The sequence below is a fragment of the Eretmochelys imbricata genome, chromosome 2 (assembly GCF_965152235.1).
Source record: "Eretmochelys imbricata isolate rEreImb1 chromosome 2, rEreImb1.hap1, whole genome shotgun sequence".
Lineage (NCBI taxonomy): Eukaryota > Metazoa > Chordata > Testudines > Cheloniidae > Eretmochelys > Eretmochelys imbricata.
This window is the reverse complement of record NC_135573.1, coordinates 215,102,103-215,125,702: the sequence shown is the minus strand read 5'-3', so window position 1 is coordinate 215,125,702 and position 23,600 is coordinate 215,102,103. Positions and strand designations below refer to the sequence as shown.

The 23,600-nt window shown below is 40.4% G+C and overlaps 1 protein-coding gene across 6 annotated transcripts in view; it reads right to left on the bottom strand.

Moving 5' to 3' along the window:
- DGKB (diacylglycerol kinase beta) overlaps positions 1 to 23,600 on the bottom strand; it is a 440,036-nt gene that overhangs the window by 163,554 nt on the left and 252,882 nt on the right. For all 6 annotated transcript variants that reach the window (XM_077809368.1, XM_077809370.1, XM_077809373.1 and 3 more), the window contains one exon: positions 9,479 to 9,543. In XM_077809368.1, coding sequence (XP_077665494.1) covers positions 9,479 to 9,543 — 65 coding nt within the window. The remainder of the gene's footprint in view (positions 1 to 9,478; positions 9,544 to 23,600) is intronic.

Below are 23,600 nucleotides of genomic sequence, written 5' to 3'. Positions count from 1 at the left end.
TAGGCTGTATCTCATGTCAGTCCAACAGCAGGTGGTCTCCTCATTACCAGCATCTGCTTAAGAGCTGTCCTGAATAGGATGCTTTCCTGAATTAGGGCCTTAGATACTGGAATCAAGGTAACAAAAATAATCCATAAAACATCTATGGATCAGAGTTAAGGTTCTGTGTAGTGATTAAATTTTCATTTCTTTGTACTTAAGAATAATGTGTTTATCTGAATAAGATTCCAGGATTGTCACCTGTCTGTGTGTCACTCTGAAGCCTAGAACGTCTGATGAGTCAGTAAAAAGCCATAGAAACAGCAACAAACAGGGTTGAGAGCTCTTTTTGTTCAGAATATTCCCAGGCTCAACCATCACTGGGATCCAGGGTCTGTTACAGTCCAATTGTTAAGTTCTCAGCCATTTTTGACTTAATAAATTATACCTGTGTGACAGCCAAGCACGTATATATGATATGCCAAGAGCTCTAGATCATTATGATATTAGTGGTAATTCGACCATTCACCACCCTAACTCTACAGCTAATTTGCATGCAACACTTTCATTGTTTGTCTGAGGGAGACTGCATAGATGGTGGATTACTTGGCCCAACTGCCACACCCATGTAACAGCATGGACTTTCAGCTACTAATATTTATTAAATGGTAAGTGTAAAAATTATTACATCCTTAACAATTCACTTCATTTTGCTTTTAACAGCGTAGGCTTTGTGATTGGTCAGACTATTGTATTCACTTAGAAATCTTAACCGGTTTTTTTACCTGAAAGTTGGCTGTTTGGGCTTTTTTTGTTTTGTTTGGAAATATATATCAGAAATGGCTGCTATTCACCTCTTTATGCAGCTCAGGAACGGATATAAACGTTTCTTCCACGACATAACCACTCTCATCTTATCATAGGGATGCAGACTTTATTTTGCATATCTGCCAAACTAGCTTCAGAACCAGTTTTGTACCTTTGCTACACTATTCATCGACTCAGATGTTCTATTTCTCTCCCTGAACAAAATCAACAGCCCACCCCCCCCTCCACTAAAAAGATATTTTATCAAGAATTGTTAGCACAATGTTGGTATATTTGATTCAAAGTAGACACTTGAAAGCTGGGCGAAATCATTTTATTAATTCAAACAAAAAACTACAAATATGTTTTATCAGCAGGCAACAAATGTCAAATTAAAGCCTTCTGGTTGTGGTACACACTCTCATATGTTATGTGAGAGCTTTGGGTATCATTTTCTGTTTTATTACTTCTCATTCCAAATGACCAGATTATAAATGAAAAATTCATAGATATAGTTCCCATATGCTGATCTTCATTTAATAACTGAGATTAGCCTTAAAACTACTATGCAATAAGAGGCAGTGGTTTTAATTAATTAAAGAATGTACCAAATATCCAATTGGTATTTCAAAATCCATAAAAATAGGTTCATGACCTACTCTGAATAATGAAATATCTTCTTCGATAAAATAAGTTGCCAGCTTGACATCATTTGAAGAGAATTAGATTTTATTGACCTTGGCCTATAGCACATGGATAGATCTGTTATGAATCAACAGTTTCTTACTTGTAGAGTGTGTACTGGGCCATTTTCTACAGTTCAGTATCATAGCTTGCTAAATAATACTGAAATGCTAGATAGCTCATACAGCCTGAGACTTTATCTCTCTTAATTTCATAGTTATTATTTTATACATGTTTCTAAGACAACCATTCTTCTAATAAACTGGATGCCATTATATATATATATATATATATTTAAAATATATCAATTCCCTCAAGAAAAAAAACCTCCTATCCCCTCTCACAATTAACAGCACACAATTTTCTAGAGCACACAGCTGGAGACACTTCAGAACCAACGTCTTAGGTGAAAGAGATGAGTCTTACATTGCATTATAAAAGTGGAAAACCCTAGCTCACCCTGATCTCCAGCAGTAGTGAATTCAAAGCTGAGAACACTACAATGAGAGTATGAAATCCACTCCTGTGCTGAGGGTCAGCATACCGAGTACATACTGCTTAATTCCCATCTAAGTCATACAGCAGTGATGCGGGGGGAGAGGCAGAGGGGGCTCATGCCATCATGCTCCCCAGATTTCTGCCAGGGTTTGCTGGCCTCTCTTGGTCACATGGTGTGGCTGGGCCACCTCCCTGCATGCCGGAGCCAACAAGCTGTACCACATGGGGAGAAACAGGAGCAACAGCTGGGAGCTGTAGGGAGGGGCTGCTGCTTTCCAGGAGGAAAGACTGAGGGTAAGGGGGGAGACCAGCTTGGGGAGAGGTCTGATTTGAGCTGTTCCGGGGCAGCCGAACCTTTAAATTGTGATCCCCACTATCAGCAGGTACAGGTCATCTGTGAAGCCATATTTTGAAGTCTTAGGTAGAGCAAAAGACTTGTGCTGGCCCTCTATGTGGGTGAATTTCCTCCCAGAGTATGCTGCCAGCAGCCCCCACAAGTTTGACCACAAGTTCCATCAATTTCAGCCTCCCAGATACCCTCTGCAGCAGCTGTGTTTAACAGTGAGAGGTTGTCTTTTAAGTAGCTCGTCATTAGCCCATTAGAACTTCCAAGACAAAGAACAGAATTTTGAGATGGCCCTGTCATGGGGTGTATGTACCCCACACTGGCCCAGCAACCAAAGTGTTAATATAGGCATTGCCAGCACTGCTGATTGGAAGCCCCGCAGCAGCTGGGAGGATCAAAGGGATGGGAAGCAAAGGAGTGAGCAGGCTGGAGAAAGGGGCTCCTGCCAGTAAGCTCCTAAAGAGCTGCCCAGAGGCAACAGCTCAAGAGGGGATGAACTGATCAATAGGCTGGAGAGGCTGCAGAGACCCAGGGGAAGGTAGGAAGAAGCTCAGGGCACTGTCAGAGTTGAAGAACGCTGACCCTGCTTACCTAACTCCAGGGCCCTGAGCTGGAACCCAGTGGAATGGGTGGGCCTGGGTTCCCCTACCAATATTCCGATGGACTTGGGGGTAGAGAAAGGGTTTTTCAGACTACTGAACACCAGGTATAGACTGACAGCCTTACTGGGCTATGTGAGCCCAGGGGCTGTGCCATGCTTGGCCAGAGAGTGGATTCCCCTGCACCACCCCATAGACCCCAATGTTTGATAGATAGCCACTAAAAGGTGCAGAACATTGGTGACATATGCTTAGATAATTATGCCCTTTAGAAGTTGGGCAGCTGCATAATGAACCAGATGTAGGTTGCATATGGATTCTGCAGAAAGTTCCTAGTGGAACAGCACAGTTTTCACCTCCATGATGTGAGAGAAAGAAGGCCCTTGGTAGTAAGGGATGGCCTTGTTGTCTGATCAGAGAACTTGATGGTTAAAAAATTACAAGCACATTTGCTATACCATTGATGTTCTGACCCAAGCAGCATAAACTGTATCCAGCTTTGTGACTCAGTCTGGAGACTATCTGAGAAAACCTCATCTTAGTCATTGTGAACATCAGATCTTGGTCTAATGTTTTAGAAATGTTATCTGTGCTAATGTTGATGTTCTTTAAGGTGAAGAAACATGAATAATTACTCAGTAAGTTCCCAATGAAAGCCAGTAGACCTGAAATATAGTCTGGATGGCACCAGGATACCCACATTGTCTTTGTCCTAGGCCAGTGCTTGCATAGCATGTGAGTGCACCAAAAGTATTTGTTCGGGGGAGGAGGGCATTCCTGCATTTGAGGTCAGATGCAAGGGGGCTGCCCCTCCTCCCTGGCCTAAATTCATGTTATAACCAGAAGCCAACTGGGCCAAGGTGGGCCAATACAAGCCAGCTTTTGATTGTATATAAACATTTCCGGTTCTGTGTCAGAAAACAGATTCTCTTGCTCTGCTTTTGTTGAGGATTGCTATTACATTAGCAATTATGAGCCTGAGTTCAGAGGTGTAGTTCCATGGAGTCTTATCCTTTTGTGAAAAAAGTAATCAGGCAGGATCAATGAGACAGGTAGTAGATGTCTGCAACCTGCTCTCTGCATTGGGCTGGTGTCTTCTGACAGAATCTTCTCATCCAGTCATAGCCAAAACAGGGAGAAGAAGAGAGTTCCGAAAGTGGTTGTAGTACTTGCTCTCAGGAGCAATTGTTTTTGCTCTGCTTTCAAAGCCGCAAGAACAGCAACTGTGTTCCGTTATCTTTGCTATCAGGCAGGACTGGAGCCCACAGAGGGACATACTTTCACAGCAGGATTCCTGTGTAATATAGCATTATTAATGGGGTGAGAGACTTTTTTTTTTTTTTTACAAAGGATATCTAAGGTGAGATAAGGTGATGTGCTATGCTGACCTTTGTATACTGCAGTACTGGACCAGGAGGAAGAGGGAGAACTGGCTAAAAATTCAGTTATTTTCAGTATCCGCTTTCTCTTTCTTCCCAGAATAAGTCCACGTCATATGGTTTACAGGTTATAAGCTAATCACAATTATGTGCATATTATTCATTAATAGAGGGCTTATTTTCTTGGAGGTCACTTGCACAAAGTAAATTTGTATTTAATGGGGTTTTTTTTTAATACCAGTGTCTTTAGAGGTTAAGTGCATAGATACTGGCACAAAATAGAAGCATAATTCAACATGATAAAAGTAAATTTGTAAAATATAAGGTCAAGTATTCTACACTAATCAAGTTATTAGGAATAGGAGATTGTTTTTGTTTTAGGATTTCTTCATCATAAAACAGCTATACATCAAGAAGAGAAACTCGTGTTTGAAAATCTCTAAAATGATGTACTTAGAACTGTAAATGCAAGCTATAAATTCTACTTTAGTTTGCTGAACCTCAAAAATATCTTGTGCGCTATTTGGTGCCAGATGGTATGTCCACACTACAAAGAAAGTCTAAGCGGCTCAGGTCAATTGACTTGGGCTTGCAGGGCTCGGGCTGTGGGGCTAAAAATAACAGTGTGACCATTCCCATTCACACTGGAGTTTGGGTTCTGCCAGCCTCCCCCTACACTGGGTTTCACAGTCCAGTCTCCAGTCCAAGCAGGAACATCTACACTGGTATTTTTAGCACTGCAGCCTAAACCCAAGTCAATTGACCCAGATTCTGAGATTCAGTGCTGCGGGTTTTTCCTTTGCAGTGTAGACACACCTAAAGAGTCATGTTAGCAAACTTAATTTAATCAAATACTATTTTAGACTATTTAATATGGACTTGAATGATTTTAGTAAAACGTTTAGTTTGTCTCCATATGCAGGTTCAATTCACATAAACCATATATCTATTTTTCTCATCACCAGTCTATGATGTATACACAGATCTCCCTGCAGGGGCATTCTGACCAAACTAGATTACTTTAACAGCATCCCAGTTTAGTGAAACTGTGTTACTTCAAATGCTGTCCTCTGCAAGTTTGCAAGGGTTAACTACTAGACACTTGCTCACTGAAATCAAGAAATTTGATCCTGCTCTGAACAGGAGGCACTAGGAATTGAACCATGTTTTCTCAAGTGCAGTAATCTCAGCACTTCAATCCACTGGTGTTTGGCTACTATGACAACTCAGATTCTAGTAGTTATGAATGCATTTAAACACTTACCTCCTTAAGTGTCTGTGGAATGGTAACAGTATGTATCTTATCAGTAAGACCATGGGACACACTTGATCATTGAAAAGAAAAATATCACACTAAAGGACGCAACTCTAGGTTTTCGGAAGAGTAACTTTAAAGATTACTGTATATCTATTGCATACATTCTTTAGTTATGTGCATTTCTTTATTTGCTATGTATTTAAGTTGAGGTTTTGGGGGGAATTGGGTGTCCAAATCCCTTGGGTGACTTTGAAAATCTCAGTCCTACTTTATTTTTTGTACTTTTGAGAAATTAGCAATGTTAAAGCTTTGTATGAAAAAGAAAATCATTACTCCTGTCACATGTTGAATAGAGTAAGGAGTTCCTAATACTTAATTCTATTACTTTGAAAGCATTTTATGAACACTCACTAAACAATCCCTCCAAATCCAGTGAAATAGAAACATTTTTTATTTCTATTTTATACACGGTGAAACTGAGGCAGCAAAGTTGTCCTCTGAGAAGTGACAATAAAACTGGCATGGGAGGGGCAGTCCCATAGTGGTTGCATCTCAGTGATTTCATTTTCCTATCACATCTGCTCAGTTTACAAGTAAAAATGGCCAGCCCTACCAATATAACCTGGGTTCAGACTGTCGAGTTGGATTCTTTCCAGCTTATGAGTCATCAGTAGTTCATTTAAAAAAAAAAATCAGGCCAAAATCTGCCCTAATTTACACTGTTGCAGCTACAACCTGTTTTAGTTTCAATGGAATTGAACAGGTGTATTAAATGAGGGAAGAATTATCCTTCAATGTGGATCTTAGTTATCAATTTTATTGAGGTGCATGAGCGAGGATGGAATCCAGCTCACACTCCCCAACCTGTACTGTCTGTTTAAAGTAACAAAAACTTATTTTTGTCACTAAAGTGATATTCAGAGCTTATTCCAGCTATTCTAGAAGAGGTTTCAAAGAGAGGTTGTGGAATCCCCATCGTTGGAGGTTTTTAAGAACAGGTTGCACAAACACCTGTCAGATATGGACTAGATTTACTTGGTCCTGCTTCAGTGCAGGGGAGCTGGATTTGATGACCTCTTGAGGTTCCTTCCAGCCCTACACTTCTATGATTCTATATCTATTCTGTATAACACAAAAAATCAGATTCTGTTTAGCAAGGAATTACATCTTAGTTGTGTAACAGATTGTTACATAGGCATTTCTGAAAGTAGAACTGCAGTGCAATGGTCTGACTTACAGAAATGTTTAATCTCTCACTTAGTTTAACAGGAGTTCTTGGTGCTCATCGTCTCTGAGAAATCAGAACTTACTAAGCGAACTCCAAGCCTGAGATTCTTGATTCTTTTTTCAGAGACAGGATAAGAATTTAGGAATTCAGGGTGAGATTTTTTCAAGAAGCTAAATGGCTTAGGAGTACAAGTCCCTTTGACCTTATTGGGATTTGTGCTCCCAAGTCACCGAGATGCTTTTGAAAATGCCACCTTCTAGTAAATTACAAAGTTTATAGCCACTGGCTCAGTGGAGTTCTAAAATGGGATTTGTTTTCACATAATACCTTACAGCATCATTATGGAATGTCACCATATGCAAACTGCTGTTAACAGAACAAACTACATCTGAGATAATTGTATGTAAAATTACATTAGCAGGGTTTGTCATTTTCCCCCTGTATGCAAAATAAAACAAATATTTTTAAAATGATAAGCCTGTAGCAAAATGCTTCAGGAAACTATCTGAATAAAGATATGTACTGTCTTTGTCTAAAATATCATACTTAAAGGTAGCACTCTGGCTATCTACAAATGACTGGGTTGACATTAGAACTTCTCTATTATAAACATGCTAGCAAATTATAACTTTTAACAGTTAATACTTAGATTTATTTTTGATAAATATTATATCATCTGAATTAGAGCTCTTCTAACCCCTGGAAATATCATTACCTTTTCAAGTTCTTTCAGTTTCTCAGTAACAAGAGGTGTAAAGATTGGAACTATATATTTTTGTAATTAATTTCCTTAAGATAATGTTAGAAACATCAGAATCTTTAAAATATAGATGAATTTCAAGGTGAGCCTGCAGCAGATGTTATTAATGGCATATGATTTATTGTGACATGAAATCTGATCTGAAACTCATATTATTAGCTGAGCTTTTTATAAATTAAAATTTCCAATTGCTGAAAATACGCAGAAGGGCCACGGATAAACCAGCTTCACCTTCAGAGTCTAGAAAACCTGCATTGATAAGTGTCTGATAGCTCCAGCAATATATCTTTATGAACCACTGTATTCTCTTCATTATATATTTCTTGGGAGTGAAAAATATATGAGCTTTATGAAGAGGAGCGATTATAACAGTGGTGGGCAACCTACGGCCGATCAGGGTAATCTGATTGCGGGCTGCGAGACATTTTGCTGACATTGATCGTCCACAGGCATGCCCCCCGCAGCTCCCAGTGGCTATGGTTCACTGTTCCCAGCCAATGAGAGCTGCGGGAAGTGGTGGCCAGCACATCCCTGCGGCCTGCCGCTTCCCACAGCTCCCATTGGCCGGGAACGGCGAACTGTGGCCACTGGGAGCTGCGCGGAGGGGGGCGGCATGCCTGTGGATGGTCAATCGTTAGCAAAATGTCTCGTGGCCCGCAACCAGATTACCCTGATGGGCACCGCATCTTGCCCACCACTGTGTTATAACATGGGCGCTTATGGCAGAATTTATTGTAATATATCTAACCCTGAATCATGATAGATCCTCACAGATGCTGAGAGGTACTGAATGTGTAAGAAGCCTCCTGGTGTATGGCTTGTGACAACCTCAGTCCCTGTGGTTGGGTGAGCACAGTGTTTTCGGCCACACTGCAGTGGTTAATGGCCCCACTCACATCACTCTGTATTGGTCCACAAAGCAGGACAGCCATACTAGGGAGAGCATATCCACTATCCCATAAAAATGGCAGCCTGTGTAACTCTCATCCATTAGGGCAGCTTGCTTACCTGAGGCACAATTGCTCCAAGATCTCCCTATGGAGCATAGCAGCTCCACATAGGCCCCAATTCCAGTCAGTGGGTAAATGCCACAATTTGGCCCAGAGAGAGAATATATTCATAAGTATATAAATAAATATGTGCAGTATATATTCCTATATATTGTATTGATTTATTTTCCTCTCTTGTGCCTTTAAATGTTACTTAAGACTTCTGAAATGTTGCCATTCCCCATCATTGTTGATCTGTTAAATTACCCTAATATGAGAGACAAACAAGCATTGAATTATGGATTTTATCTACTCAGTAAGCAGTCTATTGAGGAAAGATGTATTTAGAGTACATGTTAACACATTTTACATTTCCAAAAAAACTTTGGAACAACAGTCCATATCAAACTCAAAAAGGAACACATGGATATACGCAAAGTTTCAGTTCGCACATTTTAGACATTTCCCAAGCTTCTTAATGATAAGAAGTATATATTTATAAAACAGCATTCAGTTGCCCTTCCTCACAAAGAGTATATATGGAAGAGTCCCCTGTCAACATACCAGTGTGTATGTAGGAACGAAAGATAAGGACCCCCAGCTGCAGCTGTCTAATAAGTGCTCTGCAGTTCCTAATGGCAAAGTGTCAACTCAGGGATCCTCAGATACCACAGTGCATCATCTCTATCATGCTAATCTTAAGAGTCAATCATTTTGGATGTGAGAACACTTTATTTATAATGCTGCTCACTTCAACTGAGATACCAGATATCGCTGATTTTAATCGGAATAATCTGGAACCAGATATTTAAAGTAAGATGCAGTGACATTCTGTCTTGTAATAATAATCAATATATTGAAGGAAAATGCAGAATTTACCTCCTCATGGAACATACATCTTACCCATTTGAAAACAACCTATTCACATGCAAATATTGTTTATGTTCTTACCTACTGTTGAACTTCTCTGGATGTTTTTCTCGCATGATGTGGAATCTGTGGGCAATTGAAGCATCCTAACAGGAAAAAAGAAATGTGTAAATCTATCATCATGGGTAAAACTGCAAAATATAAAATCGAAATTCTAACCGAGGCACATAAACCACAAGATGTTTTGTGCACTATCATTATACCAGAGCAGTACCCTGATAATTTTGAAATCTCAGATATAGAATATTCCAACAAGCAGATATAGCTCCAAATCATTCACCTACTACACATTTTACAGTCTGTTACATCTTTTTATATGAATGGAATGAGAGAGTTATTTTTGCTGAAAGTATCTCTAACTGTTGTGCAACATACAAGCATTTGTTTTCAGTGAAGGTTTACTATCCACATCATTATTTTTGCTGGACTACAGAATACATCTATGAAATCTCTTTATTTGGTAAAGTAGGATGGAAGACCCAGTCAGGTAACCTCATCTGTATACAGCCTGAGCATTTGTATAGGACCATTCTTGTATATAGAGTTCTGTGTGGTCTAGGTCATGATCTGGCTACCCAATATTATATACACATTTAAAAAAAATAAGTGGATTCATTATATAGGAGAACCACCATCACTGCCATTACAAAATGACTGCATGCTAAATCTCTAAATCAGATCCCTACATAAGGCATCTCCAGAGCACAGCCATTCCCAGCCTTTAGATACACATGTCCTATTACCTCATAGACACCTTGGAAGAAATGTGTAGGGGGGGTATATTTTTTATATTATATCATATATATAACAAATACACACAGATTTGGTGACATTAACTTACGAAGAGGATATAAAGCACTTTAAAATCATGGATTAAAAATAACAAATAAGAGGTAAGCTTTTATACACAATGTGATGGACTAGAAATATCTCTACTGATTCTTTATATGGTGCAGGTGTGACGCAGGAACCTCTCTGTGCCAAGAGGGACAGGCGTATAAAAGGGTTACAGGGATCCCCAGTTTCTGGTGTTTACCTACTAGTCCACCAAAGAACGTCATGTAAAGTCTGTAATGGAAGCCTGTGTCATCCTGGTCATCAGAATCATTGCGAGTTGCACGTGTGGATAACATGTAAGAAGATAGGCAGGTATGTTGGAAATTATGTTCTTAAGGTCTTGTAGCTAAAGGCAAGTCACTCAAAGCTAGCTTTCCTCGTTCCTCGAGAAAAACTTCTCCAGAGAGGAGGTGAGAAACACTTATCTCCCTAGCTAACGGTTATGTGTCTTACAACAGAAGTCTATTAGCATATCAAGTTAAATAGTAATGAAGAGCTTGGGGGCACTTTAAAAGAAAATGAACAGGAAGAGGTAAACAGAGGGAGAGGGGGAGTTCTCAGGTAAAAATTAAAGGTCTGTTCTGGTATATCTGAAGAAGTAAATTGCCAGTGTGTTTGCTTCATGAAAAAGGGATCTTAACCAGGCCTGGTTGAAAATGTTGGGAAGAACTTTGGGTGAGATAAACTTCTTTAAACAGGAGTATAATTGTCAATTAAGTTGATGCCATAGAAAGCATGTTACGACTGTTTTATATGTAAAACATATAAATATTTCAATATTTCAATTTCGTTTCAATATTTCTGTTTGCTATCAGCTGAATCTCTGTTCTTTGTTAAAAAAAAACTTATACTTGCTTTCTCTACACAGACATTTAAGTGTTATGTCTTAAGCAAAGCTGTGCTCTAATGTGAACACTAGGAATTATAGTTCTATGGCCTGTGTTGGGCAGGTCATCAGAATAGATTATCACCGTGACCCTTTCTGGCCTTGAAATCTATGAATCTATGAACTAGTAAGCTGTGGTGCACTGTTCCTTTGGGAACATCAACCCTGGTAATTCTGTAAGCGTCCACTGGAGCAGGGGCTGGACACGGGGGATGCTAGGACGACTCGTGGGGTGAAGTGTGCCCAACACTAACGTGTAAAGAGAGAGCGAGGCCTGGAGGAGAGGTGCTTGTGTTGCCAGTAGCTGGTGGAGTCTGGGAGCTGAACCCAGGCAGGCACAGACAAAGCTCACTGATGCTAAGGGTATATAGTAGTGACTATGGCTCACAATCCTGAGTACCCCCAGGGAGTATCACACAAGGCCTCTCTGTGTTTGGTTATGATGGGTTATTTGCTATGGAGGCACATCAAAAGGGGTTGTTTAAGGAACCAAGCAGGAAAGGTAAAACAATAACACGCGTAAGAATCCACGAGAAAACAATGGCTGAGCTATCACTGGGGAATAAACTACCTGTCTGGCTCCATCCAGCTTAGAATGATTTATTCTTTCCAAAGCTAAGCCTGGATCAAAGAACATCTAATCCCCAAAGATCCTAGAAAAGGGAGGCGGGGTTGGGCGAGCTTGAAGAGGCTGCGTACAGAAAAGCTGACACCCGATTGACAGAGACAGAGGTAGAAACTATAGAGGGGGCAATCTGTTTTTTCCCTGTCAGAGCTGGAATTGGCTTGGTTTAAACTTTAGGGGAACATACAAAGGTGTAAGTAAAAAAGTGTCTAGGCTTTTTATTGTATTTTTTCCCCTTTTGCTCTAAGTGGTTTGTACCTCTGAGGAATGAATTAATAGTGCTTTGTTTTGAAGATACTGTTTCTTTGTCGTTGAAAACATATGCTATCACGGACTCTCAAAGGGAAACTATTACAGGTGTCAAAACCAAGTTGGACCTGTGTTGTTAACATGGTTGGAAACAGAAAGGTGCAGCCCAGAGTCCAATCTAAGAGTGGTTGGGCCATGTGGTTCCACCCAGAGTGAGGCACAGGAAGCCAGGCATGTCCCCGATGGGGTACACTCAAGAGGCACTAAAAGGGGTCTAAGTCACAGTTTGCCTGGTGCACACGCACGTGTGCACACACACACAACCATCACACATGATGATGTGGTATGGAATAAAGATTTTAAGCAGTATGAGTTTGTGATGGCTAACCAAATTACTCCCAAGTAGCTTCAATACTTACAAGTTACATATATCATCCCCGATGTGTGTCAGTAAAACCTTCAGACCATGCCACATTCACATCATGTATTTAAGTGCCATGTATTTAATAGAAAAATAGAAAATTATTGATGCTATTTTTCATATTCATCTATCTGTAAAATCAGTACCATTTAAGTTCAGCTGTAGTGGCCTACAAGCAAGATAAAAAATACAGAGAGAGAGAGAGAGAGAGAAACTGTGCTAACCTTAAACACATCCTTATCTGCTTCACCTCACTTGTAACTCCCACGTGGAACTTCCTTGTCTCAATGGAGTATTCCCAAACTCATTGTCCTGTCAGTCTCATCTGCTTATCATTCACGTATTATCGTATTTATAAGAAAGTTGAAAAGTAATTTTACAAGGCAAATATTCACTATTATAGGTAATCCCGCAGTTACAAATACTCCATCCTCAAAGTGATGCTGGTAGTAAAACTTGAGCTGCCAATCTTCCATGTAAAGACAGCCAGTAGATCAGAATCAACTCTGCTATCTAGAAAGCACTGTTTTGGGTACTTTATCCACATGTTAGACACACCAATTAGTGAAAGTATATTTACTAGAAAAAAATAAACAGAAAGGACCACCGTTGTACTTAAATTGTTAACTTTCCTCTATATTAAGGCAAAAGTAAAAGAAAGACCTAAAACAAAATGAATAAAGAAGTAGTACTGTCTTTGACAGAAACTAGAAAACACTAATCAAGGACTAACTGTCTAATGAATGAAATGAAAAGGCTAATGTGCTTACACATGCATAACAAATGCAAGGCATAAACAAGTTAGGGATCAATGCCTACTGCAGATGACATATAGGCAGTTATTTTTCCATGGAAGGTTAATTTGCTTGAAATTTTCCCCTACCTGAACATTTTCTGACTCCAAAACAGATCAAGCAACTTAGTGAGCTGAGAGGTTAAAAAGGACAATGCATAAAAATCTATTTTGATGAGCACAGCACAAGGCAGATGCATGCCACACAAATTTAATACAAACGTTGCTGAAAGGGTACAACTTTGTTTATAAAAAATATAAACCAAACCAATCACTGGTACCCACACACATATATGCTTTGAAGTAGAGGAGCTGCTCTTCAATTGATTGGCATAAGACTGGCATCAATGGTGCATCGAATCCGGTGACTCCAAGATCCATTGATTGGCACTTAGATTCTGTAGTTTTAATCTGCACCCAGGCCTGGCCAATTTACATAGGATTCCATGTCACTGAGACACTGGAAGGGACTCACATGGGACCCTTGTTAACAGGGCAGCCCTTTGTTCCCATGAAGACTCTCAGCTTTCATGTAAAAAAATATTTTTAGCCCATTTCTTTGTGAAGTTAGCGTTACATAAAATGGTCTAAACAAATGCAAACTAATTGCAAGGCCCAAAACAAACCAGCAGCAGGAATCTGGAGGTCGCGATGAATTTAAGATCCACCCTCTAATAAATATAGCAGCTAGGGATCACCAGACAACATCCTCTTTACCTTGGGGAATCTATTACGAGCTTCACACCACCAGAGAAGTAGACCAGAGAGCTGGTCCACACACCTTTTAAAGTTTTCAGAGTAGCAGCCATGTTAGTCTGTATTCACAAAAAGAAAAGGAGTAGTTGTGCACCTTAGAGACTAACAAATTTATTTGAGCATAAGCTTTCGTGAGCTACAGCTCACTTCATTGGATGCATTCAGTGGAAAATACAGTGGTGAGATTTATATACATAGAGAACATGAAACAATGGGTGTTACCATACACACTGTAACCAGAGTGATCCCTTAAGGTGAGCTATTACCAGCAGGAGAGCCGGGTGCAGGGGAGGACGGGGGGGAACCTTTTGTAGTGATAATAAGGTGGGCCATTTCCAGCAGTTGACAAGAACGTCTGAGGAACAGTGGGGGGTGGGGGTGGGGATAAACATGGGGGAAAAGTTTTACTTTGTGAAATGACCCATCCACTCCCAGTCTCTATTCAAACCTAAGTTATTTGTATCCAGTTTGCAAATTAATTCCAATTCAGCAGTCTCTCATTGGAGTCTGTTTTTGAAGGTTTTTTGTTGAAGTATTGCCACTTTTAGGTCTGTAATCGAGTGACCACAGAGACTGAAGTGTTCTCCAACTGGTTTTTGAATGTTATAATTCTTGACGTCTGATTTGTGTCCATTTATTCTTTTACGTAGAGACTGTCCAGTTTGACCAATGTACATGGCAGAGGGACATTGATGGCACATGATGGCATATATCACATTGGTAGATGTGCAGGTGAATGAGCCTCTGATAGTGTAGCTGATGTGATTAGGCCCTATGATGGCGTCCCCTGAATAGATATGTAGACACAGTTGGCAACGGGCTTCGTTGCAAGGATAGGTTCCTGGGTTAGTGGTTCTGTTGTGTGGTGTGTGGTTGCTGGTGAGTATTTGCTTCAGGTTGAGGGGCTGTCTTTAAGCAAGGACTGGCCTGTCTCCCAAGAACTGTGAGAGTGATGGGTCTTCCTTCAGGATATGTTGTAGATCCTTGATGATGCATTGGAGAGGTTTTAGTTGGGGGCTGAAGGTGATGGCTAGTGGCGTTCTGTTATTTTCTTTTTTGGGTCTGTCCTGTAGTAGGTGACTTCTGGGTACTCTTCTGGCTCTGTCAATCTGTTTCTTCACTTCAGCAGGAGGGTATTGTAGTTGTAAGAATGCTTGATAGAGATCTTGTAGGTGTTTGTCTGAGGGGTTGGAGCAAATGCGGTTGTATCGTAGAGCTTGGCTGTAGACAATGGATCGTGTAGTGTGGTCTGGATGAAAGCTGGAGGCATGTAGGTAGGAATAGCGGTCAGTAGGTTTCCGGTATAGGGTGGTGTTTATGTGACCATCGCTTATTAGAACCGTAGTGTCCAGGAAGTGGATCTCTTGTGTGGACTGGACCAGGCTGAGGTTGATGGTGGGATGGAAATCGTTGAAATCATGGTGGAATTCCTCAAGGGCTTCTTTTCCTTGGGTCCAGATGATGAAGATGTCATCAATGTAGCGCAAGTAGAGTAGGGGCAGTAGGGGACGAGAGCTGAGGAAGTGCTGTTCTAAGTCAGCCATAAAAATGTTGGCATACTGTGTGGCCATGCGGGTACCCATAGCAGTGCCGCTGATTTGAAGGTATACATTGTCCCCAAATGTGGAATAGTTATGGGTGAGGACAAAGTCACAAAGTTCAGCCACCAGGTTAGCCGTGACATTATCGGGGATAGTGTTCCTGACGGCTTGTAGTCCATCTTTGTATGGAATGTTGGTGTAGAGGGCTTCTACATCCATAGTGGCCAGGATGGTGTTTTCAGGAAGATCACCGATGGATTGTAGTTTCCTCAGGAAGTCAGTGGTGTCTCAAAGATAGCTGGGAGTGCTAGTAGCGTAGGGCCTGAGGAGGGAGTCTACATAGCCAGACAATCCTGCTGTCAGGGTGCCAATGCCTGAGAGGATGGGGCATCCAGGATTTCCAGGTTTATGGATCTTCGGTAGCAGATAGAATACCCCAGGTCGGGGTTCCAGGGGTGTGTCTGTCCAGATTTTAAAGTGAATGGAGTCAAATACTTTTAGGGCTGTATCTCAAACCTCCCCAGATTCCTTAGGCTGGTTCTGTGCACAGTGATATGCTCATGGTGGACAGTAACGGGTTAAATTTGGGTTAGGGATCATTGTTTCAAACTCCCTCCCACAATTCTGTGGCTGGGCATGTTAATGTTTCCAGCCTGCTCTAAGGTTGGGGAAGAATAAGCCGCTGCTGCTCATTCAGCCAGATGCTGAGCTGTGAGTGGAGCTCACTAGCAACATAGGCAAGTCAGCCACTTCAAGAAAAATATTCCTGCATCTCACACCAGTATCAGCTGGAAAACATGACAAGTGCACCAATAAATAATAAAAATAGCAAATCCTGCAACCAAAGTACTCTCTACTCAGCCCCACCAGTCACTCTGGCATGTCAAAAGGAGGACTACTACTGCTGTACTTAGAGGAAGTCCTGTATTCACCTCTAACTGCCTGCCCAATCTAAGCACAGAGTTTGAATGGTCAGTATTGGGAGGAAGCCTAGAGATCCATTCCCCACAGAATCCAGGGAGAAACCAGCTTGGAGGGAGGGGAGCACCAGCCGGAAGAGGAGACCCAATGAATTGCAGAACCACAGGAGACTCATTTGACAACCAATGATCCAGTTACCAGAAAACAGGACCGTCCCTCCATCCCATCCAATCACTCCAGAGCCAGGGACCAGAGGGCAGTTTGCCTGCCTCCAACAGCTTCTGCTACTAAGGAAAGCTGTCAGGTAGGTAAGCCATCAAGAGTAGCTTCTATGAGGTACTGGGCAAGCTTGGTGCATTGAAGGATATTGAGAGGGGGTGGAGGATTAATGGATTGGGATGATGTAACTCAAAACCTCCTCAGTGCCAACTAGCAAGGGGGTTACTTGAATATTGTGATCCTGGTATGTACATTCTGGATCACCAAAGCACATTATGTGAGGTCTTTAATGAAAGCTAGGGTCACGCTGCTCATTAATATCATTGTGAAATGGATGGATGGAGACTATGCAAAAGTTACATAAGTAAACTGAAAATGTGTTTTAAAATTTGTTCAAGGCAGAGTTGACAAACAGGTTTTCTGTCAGACAAAAGATATTTATTTATTGGTCTCTATATTGTCTCTATATTGTCATGAAAATTAAGCATTGTAAGTTAACACAATGACTACACATCTACATAGGAAGTCAGAAGGGGCACATGAAATCAACAAGGTAGCAGCATGCAGGAAAATAAGCCACAAAGGTTATCACCCAGAGTACAGACAATGAACAACTGGGAATATAAGTAGAAGGCAAAATGATACCCCTTTATTCTAGGAAGTAAACAGACAGCACATTTACATTCATAAAAACAGGATCTCCGCCTACCTTAGTGAAAGATGCTGCAAAGGACTTTGGGTGAGACAAAACATCTTTAGACAGGTAGTTAGCCTGTAAAATTTAGTCTTTAAAAAAGTGTGTTTTGATTTTCAGAGTAACAGCTGTGTTAGTCTGTATTCACAAAAAGAAAAGGAGTACTTGTGGCACCTTAGAGACTAACCAATTTATTTGAGCATAAGCTTTCGAGAGCTACAGCTCACTTCATCGGATGCATACTGTGGAAAGTGTAGAAGATCTTTTATACACACAAAGCATGAAAAAATACCTCCCCCCACCCCACTCTCCTGCTGGCAGTAGCTTATCTAAAGTGATCACTCTCCTTACAATGTGTATGATAATCAAGTTGGGCCATTTCCAGCACAAATCCAGGTTTTCTCACCCCCCCCCCCACAGAAACCCATTCTCCTGCTGGTAATAGCTTATCTAAAGTGACCACTCTTCTTACAATGTGTATGATAATCAAGGTGGGCCATTTCCAGCACAAATCCAGGGTTTAACAAGAACGTCTGAGGAGGGGGGGGGAGGGGGTTAGGAAAAAACAAGGGGAAATAGGTTACCTTGTATAATGACTTAGCCACTCCTAGTCTCTATTCAAGCCTAAGTTAATTGTATCCAATCTGCAAATGAATTCCAATTCAACAGTTTCTCCCTGGAGTCTAGATTTGAAGTTTTTTTGTTGAAGAATTGCAACTTTCATGTCTGTAATCATGTGACCAGAGAGATTGAAGTGTTCTCTGACTGGTTTATGAATGTTATAATTCTTGACATCTGATTTGTGTCCATTTATTCTTTTACGTAGAGACTGTCCAGTTTGACCAATGTACATGGCAGAGGGGCATTGCTGGCACATGATGGCATATATCACATTGGTGGATGTGCAGGTGAACGAGCCTCTGATAGTGTGGCTGATGTGATTAGGCCCTGTGATGGTGTCCCCTGAATAGATATGTGGGCACAGTTGGCAACGGGCTTTGTTGCAAGGACAGGTTCCTGGGTTAGTGGTTCTGTTGTGTGGTATGTGGTTGCTGGTGAGTATTTGCTTCAGGTTGGGGGGCTGTCTGTAGGCAAGGACTGGCCTGTCTCCCAGGATTTATGAGAGTGTTGGGTCATCCTTCAGGATAGGTTGTAGATCCTTAATAATGCGTTGGAGGGGTTTTAGTTGGGGGCTGAAGGTGACGGCTAGTGGCGTTCTGTTATTTTCTTTGTTAGGCCTGTCCTGTAGTAGGTGACTTCTCGGAACTCTTCTGGCTCTATCAATCTGTTTCTTCACCTCCGCAGGTGGGTATTGTAGTTGTAAGAATGCTTGATAGAGATCTTGTAGGTGTTTGTCTGAGGGGTTGGAGCAAATGCGTTTGTATCGTAGAGCTTGGCTGTAGACACTGGATCGTGTGGTGTGGTCTGGGTGAAAGCTGGAGGTATGTAGGTAGGAATAGCGGTCAGTAGGTTTCCAGTATAGGGTGGTGTTTATGTGACCATCATTTATTAGCACTGTAGTGTCCAGGAAGTGGATATCTTGTGTGGACTGGACCAGGCTGAGGTTGATGGTGGGATGGAAATTGTTGAAATCATGGTGGAACTCCTCAAGGGCTTTTTTTCCATGGGTCCAGATGATGAAGATGTCATCAATATAGCGCAAGTAGAGTAGGGGCGTTAGGGGACGAGAGCTGAGGAAGCGTTGTTCTGAGTCAGCCATAAAAATGTTGGCATACTGTGGGGCCATGCAGGTACCCATAGCAGTGCCGCTGATCTGAAGGTATACATTGTCCCCAAATGTAAAATAGTTATGGGTAAGGACATGTGCTGGAAATGGCCCAACTTGATTATCATACACATTGTAAGGAGAGTGATCACTTTAGATAAGTTACTGCCAGCAGGAGAGTGGGGTGGGGGAGGTATTTTTTCATGCTTTATGTGTATAAAAGCTCTTCTACACTTTCCACAGTATGCATCCGATGAAGTGAGCTGTAGCTCACGAAAGCTTATGCTCAAATAAATTGGTTAGTCTCTAAGGTGCCACAAGTACTCCTTTTCTTGTTATGATTTTGTTTCATATGTAACCCTTTTGTTTCCATTATCCTAACTCAGTAGCTCTTGCATCTTTGATAATAGACTTATTTCTGTTTCACTATAAATATATCTCTGTGCTGTAGTATTAAGCAAGGTGCTGATCCTCAGTTGAATCCTACAAGTTGTGTATACACCATTCCCTTGGGGACAGCAGCCCTGGTATTTCCTGTGAGTGTTCAGTGGAGGCGGGGCTGGACACTACCAGAGAATGCTTCAAAAGGGCTTGGGGACTAGGGTACACCTATTGTTAACCATAAGGCAAAGTAAGGACTCACACTGCCCAGAGGAGGGTGCTTGGGTGGCTAACAGGCTGCTGGTCTCAGGGAGGCTCTCTTTCACTGGTGGCAGGGGGGTAACAAGGAGACTCACAGCTCTGGGTCCCCCTGAGAACCATCACAGGTGAGAGAATATACAATTAGTGAGTTATGAGACTAAGAGTATGGAATTGATGGGTTTTCTGAAGAGTAGAAAAATGTGTGGAATTGATATTTTATGGTGTGGAGTAGGAAAGAAAGTATGGGATTTGTGGGTTTTTTTGCGAAGGAGATGAAACAAAAGTACTTCATCTCAGGGAATGTCACATATATAACTAATTGTGATAAAAATGTTTTGGGAAATCCCTTATTATAATTTGGAAATACATCACTGTTCCACCATGGTGTCACTTAGTGGACAGTTAATTTCTTTTCACGTGGTAGAAGTTTTATTCAGTTAGGATACAACTGGTGGGATGCCTGTTGGGAGGTGGAAGAAAGAAACAAGGAAAGGAAAGGCTTATGATTGTTTTAATATGCAGCCACAACATCTAAAAATGTGAACGTGCCCAAGCACAAGGACCATTATTAAGCTACTGCTTTTAACGGTTCTGAGTCAATGCAACATCAGTGAGTGACTCCAAGAGGAAAAATCTCTTGCAAGAAAACAAACGTTTTTGTCTCAGATCTGTAGCAACTCCACTGCAGATAATGCTGAATATCAAACTTTTATTATCAAGTTATTCTAACTAATTAGTTGATTTATTGCATGATGCTTTGAGAAGATCATTAAAAAGTCTTCAGTAATAGGATGCTAATAATCCAATGTCTACTACTTCCTGTTTAACATATGCGGTTTGTTTTACAGTCATCTACACAGTATATTAAGATAGTTGCCCAGAATGATGATGTCTTTTCTCTGCATCTCTCTTTTTCTAGACAATGTCACCCATCTAACCTGAAAATATCATAGGTTTTCCCTTGTATTTCTCCTGTCCCTTAAGTTTTTTTTCCCCATTTACTGCCCAATCACTGCCTCTGCTACCTTGGTATTTTGGAAGCAGAGATGAAGTAACTGATAAATACTTGATAAATATAACTCCTAGTTAATCCTGGCTTTAACAAAGAACATGAATTGTTCGACAACATCTGAGGTAATAACCTCAAAGTACACTTCTAACAGAATGGAAGCCCCTTGTTCTCTTTAAGAGATACTAGCCATACCCTAACCCCCACACTAGAATTTTAAATGGCTGGACAATCCTTAGTCACTTCTTGCTCAGGTTTGTTTTAAACCCTGACAGTGAAGATGAGAGAGAGACAGGACAGAACACATCTGTATCTGCTCTTAGGAAATGGAAAAGATATTTTAATTGAACTGGGACATTTCTCAAAGTGACCTGCCAAGAAGAAAAGAAGCTTAAGTTGCTATACCTCTTTAATACCTTATGATTGACTTACACACATATATATTCATCTTTTTAATGGGTATTAGCATTACCGGAAAGCAATCTGAAGCAGTCTTTTCAGAGGAGTAACCTTATACATTGAGAATAACCTTATAGAAAGATTAATGCATTTAATATATGTCTGTCTATAAGCTTGCTGTGATTAAAATCTCTATTAAATAATATTTTTATGCTAATAAACAACCACATGACCGATATGCACCTTCTTTGGATGCAAACAAGCTGATTATTTTTCTAAGATGCTTCTTTAATTAAGGTTAAATGGATCTACAAGGCTAGGAAGTTTAAGGGGTAATTCAGTAACCTGTAATCTTTGGGATCAGAATGAAAATCTAACCTTAGCAATGAGTTTGCTCATATCAACTCAGTTGTTAACATAGATTAGTCTAGATACACAAAATCACAGAAAGCATAATTAAGAGAGATTTGCTTTGGTGAATTCAAAATAAAATTTCATTTTTCGATAAAGGGATTCTCTTATCACAGTTGCTCTTTATACATTCTACTGTACATGCATATTTCCTAAGGAGCAGAAAATCTCTTAGCCTATACCTGTCAATTTTTCAGTATAAATAATTACACACATACCATCCCCACATCTTAAAAGAGCTAATGAAATGGAACAATTTATATTATATAAGCTATTCAACCATTAAAGCTTAGTGAATGGTTTTAGTGAAACTGAACCTGACAAACTAAACCATAATAATGATATTTATTTTTAAGTCAAAAATTGCTGGAATCTTTCTTGGATTAATAATCTTGTGTGTCCCTGTTCTTCTAGGACAAATTTAGGAGTGCTTAGATAATGCTATTCCTAGTGTCAATTATATTCTTTGCACAATCCGCACTTAGATGGACACACCTAAGAAGAAAAGGAGGACTTGTGGCACCTTAGAGACTAAAAAATTTATATTAGCATAAGCTTTCGTGAGCTACAGCTCACTGCATCAGATGAAGTGAGCTGTAGCTCACAAAAGCTTATGGTCAAATAAATTTGTTCGTCTCTAAGGTGCCACAAGTACTCCTTTTCTTTTTGCGGATACAGACTAACTTGGCTGCTACTCTGACACCTAAGAAGTTCATTCTGTTTCTAGAGATATTATTGATTCAAGTGGTGTTCCATATTTTAAGTATACATAATATCTCTAATACCAAAATGAAATTTATGTATTCACCCCGTTATTTATGAATGATGGATGAACAGAGAAATGTGTATTTGGAAGTCATAACCAACAACACACGCTTAAGGCTCATATTTAGGACTAGCTTTTTGTTGAATCCCTGGGCTTTGTGTTTGAGTAACAGGGAACTGGAATATTTCCCAACACCACAAAGTGAAATCCATTTTTCAGGAAAGGAGGTATTTGTGCAATATTTGCTGTCCTGACTATGTAGAGTGATCTAAAGGCAACAGGAAGACACGCATGTGAATCTTCACAACAACACAACTTACCATAGAACTGAATTATCTGTGCAGATGAACTTGCTGGACCCAGACTGCCATGCTGACTGATTACGTGGTCAGCAAAGAGAAGAGTAGAGCAGTGATCACATGCTAGTCAGCTAGCTTGGCCAAATAAAGACGAAGGAACTACAGTATCATCACCATCATATGTTGCTCAGAGATCTTTATTTAATACACTAAATATTTCTGTGGTAAACATTTCCAGGTGTTTCTGATAACTGCCGATGGGGAACTGCTCTGAAATTGCCAGAAAATATTTTACAGTGACTGAGCAGAATTCAGTCAAGGTCATTGCCTGAACTGGAAATCAGTGTAATCAATACAATGCAATATACACGACTGCTACTGCAGATGATTTTCTGGCACATACAGCAATAGTTCATATAAGTAAAAAAGCAGACAAGCAGCTTCAGATTCAACCTGCTTTGAAACAAGCATCCAGCACTTCATGCATGGTTCTAGGTAGTTTTGAACATTAAGTTGGGAGAGGAAGTGGGTGGCCCTCCAGTAAGTTCCATTAGTAAGCACAATTTTACTATACTGTGAAACAACTCACAGTAACAAAGAAAATTGTGCGAGAACTGTCATTTACTATGTGTTTATACAATGCCTATCACAATGGGCTCAACCTGACTGTGGCCTTCCGTAATATAAATGTTCAAAAATAATAATAAAGTTGACGCCTGAACAAACAGCATATTTTAGTGTTTTGAAATTTTTAAAAAGGCGTATACAAGCCTTTTCTGACAAAGAAAGACTGATATTTTTCATCACCTTGGGTAAAACTGACACTGAAATGTCCTGTGTAAATTATACCCTACATCTTCATAAATTATATATACTTATTTCCTTGATAGGGACGGAGTCATAAACTCTTACCTGACTTCTCCTTAGAAATTTCACTGTGTTGCCAAAG